The sequence below is a fragment of the Orycteropus afer genome, unplaced genomic scaffold (assembly GCF_000298275.1).
Source record: "Orycteropus afer afer isolate SDZICR_OR568_19922 unplaced genomic scaffold, OryAfe1.0 scaffold00366, whole genome shotgun sequence".
NCBI lineage: Eukaryota > Metazoa > Chordata > Mammalia > Tubulidentata > Orycteropodidae > Orycteropus > Orycteropus afer.
In genome coordinates this window covers 981,259-986,431 of record NW_006921953.1, presented here as the reverse complement: position 1 = coordinate 986,431, position 5,173 = coordinate 981,259, and the positions used below count along the sequence as shown (strand labels likewise).

The 5,173-nt window shown below is 37.0% G+C and overlaps 1 protein-coding gene across 1 annotated transcript in view; it reads left to right on the top strand.

The window, feature by feature from the left end:
- The window catches only part of UIMC1 (ubiquitin interaction motif containing 1), a 204,539-nt gene that overhangs the window by 40,267 nt on the left and 159,099 nt on the right, over window positions 1–5,173 (top strand). The window contains exon 2 of the mRNA XM_007952940.1: window positions 767–851. Within this exon, the coding sequence (XP_007951131.1) occupies window positions 767–851 (85 nt within the window). The remainder of the gene's footprint in view (window positions 1–766; window positions 852–5,173) is intronic.

The following is a 5,173-nucleotide window of genomic DNA, read 5'->3' as shown; positions in this document are numbered from 1 at the left end:
TCCGGAATGCCGTTCTTCCAGTTTGTCCCTGGGATAGTATTGCAGGTAGGCCACACCCCTGGGGAAACTCCCCCTAGACCGACCGGCCGCTTAGAACGCAGTCATGTGATCCATCATGGGAACCACCACTCACAACTGGAGTCCAGCCAAGTTGACACATCTTCAACTATCACACATGGTCATGCATGAGTTTATCTATAGGAGATTTCCTGAAGTGGATCCCTTGATCAAAATTTGCCTATATGTAAGATTTTGGAGGTTATTCTCAATTTTTGTTCTCTAACCAGATTCATTTCATTTCGTCAGTGGTATACAAGAGAACCTGTTTTAGAAAAGATTTTAGTTTTTATATTTTGTATATGTAAAAAGCAGTATAAGCAGTACCTACGTAATTGTTTTAGCTTGTATTTCCCAACTGAGGTTGTGCATCTTTTCGTGTACTCAGGAATACTTTGCCTGTCTTCTTCTGTGAACTACTTTATAAGTTTTGTCTATGAGAAGAGGATAATTACTGATTTTTAAAAATTGATTTATCTGAGCTTTTTGTATATTATAAAGAGTATTATTAGCCCTTTATCTGATAACTGTTGGATATTTTTTCCTTAGTCGGTCTTGTTGCCTTTTTATTTAAGTACAGTTATAAAATAAGTGAATATTCTTAAACCTGCTCTCAAATTCTCTATTATCCTTAGAGAAAATAGAGGAGATAGAAAGAATATTACTTTTAGTGGTAGTCACCCTGATGCTATTTCTTGTTTTGCAACAGGAACCTAAAGAGGAGAATGGATTGCAGAAAATGAAGACAAAACAGCCAAATAGAGAAAAGTGTTTGGCTAAAAGAAAAATTGCACGTATGTTTTCATTTTTGTGTTGAGAGTGGTTTGGAAATTGTAGTAGTAATAGAATCAACACTATGTTTTTATTAAGAAGAAGAGAGTTCTCTGAATAATGATTATGTGTTTGTTGTTTATTCTGGATTCCATTATAAGCAATTCCTAAAAATTCCCACAGCTTATGCTATTGACTAGTAAGTGGCACAGAATTAAAATGAAATAATGTGACTTTAGGCACACTTGGGTTTGAAACCTTGCTTCACAATCCTTACTATGTGAATCTTGGGTAAGTCACTGTTTTAAGCCTACTCTGTTTCTTCATCAATAAAATGCAGATAAATAACACTTAGTAGAGGCTTATGTTAAAAATAAAGTTACTATTTTTACTGTTAAAATCTTTTGTTGGAGGTTTTGTCTTCTGTATTTGTTAGTTTATGAAGTCATTTAATATTTATTTTGCATGTAACATGGTTTTAAAAGTTCAAGTATTTCAGTGAACCTTATACTACAACTAGTCAGAATTATTTACAACAGTTGACTGATAATAAGCAAGAGTTTCTCACTGTTAATTTGAATTGAATTGATTTAAGATGTAGTTCTTATACTCAGACAATTAACCATTACTAGGACATTTTTGTGAAATCATTGCTTTATGTTTGACTGGATGGTTAGATCTGTTGAATATTTACAAGTTACTTTTAGTCTTGAGGATTTTAGTATTGTGTTTTATGTTTGAAATACAATAATCTTTATGAATTTATGGTTAAGTTTTTGTTGTTATTGGTAAACTTTTGAAAAGTGTCTACTTGGTTATTCTGAATCTTTATATCCCAAGTAGATTTTCCTTTTTCTTAAGTTGGGTCATGTTTTTTTTTATCCTGTCTGACAGTCTTTGTCTTTTAATTGGTGTGTTTAATATGTACAGTAATTATTTATGAGATTGGGTTAAAATCTGCCGTTTAGCTACCTGCTCTTTATTTGTTTCAACTGTTCTTTGTTTCTTTTTTAAAAATTTTTATTGTGATTTGGGTGAAAGTTTACAGAGCAAATTCATTTTCCATACAGCGGTTCATACACATTTAGTTTCATGACATTGACTGCAATTCTCCACAATGTAACAGCTCTCTTCCCTGTAGTTACTTCTTCCCTGTGTCTTTTCCTCCCATGGACTCCTGCCCCCTGAGCTATCTCCCTGTGCAAGCACTGCCCTTCTGTTCTCCCAGGAGTCATCACTTCAAAGAGTATATCTACCTGATGTAAATGTGTTCACCCCATGTGCCTGTCTGTTGTTTGGCTGACATGAAGGGTGAATAGAGGCCATAGTCTCAGTGGTCTCACCCGGCTCTAATAGACCAGCAAACCTGGCCTTTTTTTTTTTTTTTTTTTATGATTTTGAGTTTTGTTTCACATTGTTTTCCCACTCTATCCAGGATCTCCCTCACCAATCCCACTCTATGTGGTTGACAGTTATAGCCGGGCAGCACTATCTAGTTCTTTTGGTCTCATGGTCATATAGGCTGAGGATCACATGGTCTACTAGTTCTTGGTCTAGTTGTTTCCAGGCATCTTTGGTTTCCTTCATTCTTCTTTGCTGTATACGAAGAGAGACTGATTGTTGCATCTCGTTGGCCACTTGCAAGCTTTTAAGACCTCAGTCACTACTCACCAAAATAGGATATAGCACAATGTTTTTGTGTAGTATGTTATGCTTTTTGAGGTTGATGTCTCCTGAGACCGTGATCACAAGCCCACAGATCCAGCTACTCTCTCCCTCTGGGTAGTTGGCTGTGGCCAAGAAGCCACCACAACTTTGTCCCTTGTCAACTCTGCTATACACCTGGAAATTCTTACAGTACATACAAATATGCTTGTAGAAGCATTGTCTGCCAACCCTATACATGGACATGGGTACACTCCCCCCCTGCCTAGACATACCTGATTTTTCAACCTGTCCACCCATCTAACCACTTGTAGATCAGTGCTTGCCATCACTGACAGTGCAGTACTGTACACGCAAAAGGGTTCATCTTTTTGTCTGTACTGCTCATCTACTTCTCTGTGTCTTCCTTTTCCTTAGCATTCCCGTGTTGATCACTCACTTTTGGTACATTGCCCTTACCTTCACCCAAATCAATACTTTGATCTTTCTAGCAGTGTTCCCTCCCCTTCCTTCTCATCCTTGGTAACCAGCAAAGAAAATTTCCTTCCGTATATAAACCTTTCCTTGACGTTTTACAATAATGAACTAATAAAATATTTGTCCATCTGTATTGACTTATTTCACTCAGCATAATGTCCTCCAAGTTCAACCACATTATGAAGCATTTTGCAGATTCTACATTATTCTTTGGTGTTACATAGTATTCTGTTGTGTGTGTGTACCATAGTTTAGTTATCCATTCTTCTGTTGATGGGCACTTAGGTTGTTTCCATGCTATTGTAAATAGTTCTGTGATGAACGTGGGTATGCATATATCTTTTCTTGTCCTGGCTTTCACTTCTTTAGGATACATACCTAGTAATGGGATTGCTGGATTAAATGGTATTTCTAATTCCAACTTCCTAAGGAATTGTCATACCATTTTCCACAGAAGTTGTATCACTTTAAAATCCCACCAGCAGTGTATGAGAGTCCCAGTCTCTCCACATCCTTGCTAGCATTTGTAATTTTCTGTCTTGTTGAATTTTGCTGTTACTTCTGGGGCAAGATGGTATCTCATTGTTTTGATTTGCATCTCTCTAGTGGCTAATGCTCTAGTAGTGTAGTGCCTAAGGTATTTGACTGCTAACCAGAAGGCTGGCGGTTCAAACCCACCAGCCACTCCTCGGAAGGAAGGTTGGGCAATCTACTTCCATAGCGATACTGCCTCGGAAACCCAAGGAGGGGTCGCTGTGAGTTAGATATGACTCAACGGCAGTGAGTTTGGTTTTGGTTTAATGGCAATGATCATGAACATTTCCTTATGTGTTTCTTGGCCACCTGAATATCTTCTTTGGTGAAATGTCTGTTCATATCTTTTGCCCATCTTTTAATTGGAATGTTTGTCTTTGTGATATTGAGTGTTGGAGTTTTCCTATAAATTTTAGAGGTAAGTCCCTTGTCAGGTATGTTGTTGCTGAATATTTTTTTTTCCCCCAATCTGTAGGTTCTCTTTTTACTCTTTTGGAGAAGTCTTTTGAAGCACATAAAAATTTAATTTTCAGAAGGTCCTATTCATCTAGTTTATCTCCTGCTATTTATGCATTTTGAGTTATACTTGAGAGTCTATTTATGCCCTAAATTAGGCCCCTAAATTTGCCCCTGTTTTTTCCTTGAGGAACTTCATAGTTTTAGGTTTCACATTTAAGTCTAATCCATCTGGAGTTAGTTTTTGTGTATGGTGGGAGGTATGGATCTTGTTTCACCTTCAAATGGATAACTAGTTTTGCCAGCACCATTTCTTAAAGATGCTACTTCTTTCCCATTTAATGGATTTTGGCCTTTTGTCAAAAATCAGCAGACCATAGGTCGATGGATCTATTTCTGGGTTCTTAATTCTATTCCATTGGTTTATGTGTCTGTCATTTGTACCAATACTAGGCTGTTTTTACTACTGTGGCTTGTATGGTAGGTTTTGAGATCTGGGAGTGTGTGAGACCTACTTTGTTGTTGTTCTTCAGTAGTGTTTGCTTATCTGAGATCTTTATCCTTTCCATATAAAATTGTTGTTGTTGTTATGTGCCCTGGTGTCGGACCCGACTCATAGCGACCTCTCCTTGGGTTTCTGAGGCAGTATCACTACAGAAGTAGATTGCCCAACCTTTCTTCCGAGGAGTGACTGGTGGGTTTGAACCGCCGGCCTTCTGGTTAGCAGTCAAGTGCCTTAGGCACTATGTTATATTGGTTTTTCCATATCTTTAAAGAATATCAGTGAGATCTGGATTGGAATTGAAAAGAATGTATAGATTGCTTTGAGTAGTATTGACATTTTCACAGTGTTCACTATTCTATCCATGAACATGGTGTGTTTTTCCACTGACGTAGATCTCTTATGAAGTAGTGTTTTGTAGTTTTCTTTGTGTAGGTCTTTTGTGTCCCTGGTAAGATTTATTTTATTTTATTTTATTTTTTTGGTAGTTATTGAAAATGGTGTTGATTTCCTTTTCAGTAATGGTTTGCTGGAGTAGAGAAATAAAACTGATTTTTGTATGTTGATCTTGTATCCTGCCACTATGCTAAATCTCTTGATTAGTTCCAGTAGTTTTCTTACTGAGTCTCTTGGGTTTTCTAGGTATAGGATCATATCATTAGCAAATAGGGATAGTTTGACTTCTTCCTTACCAATTTGGATGCCTTTGAT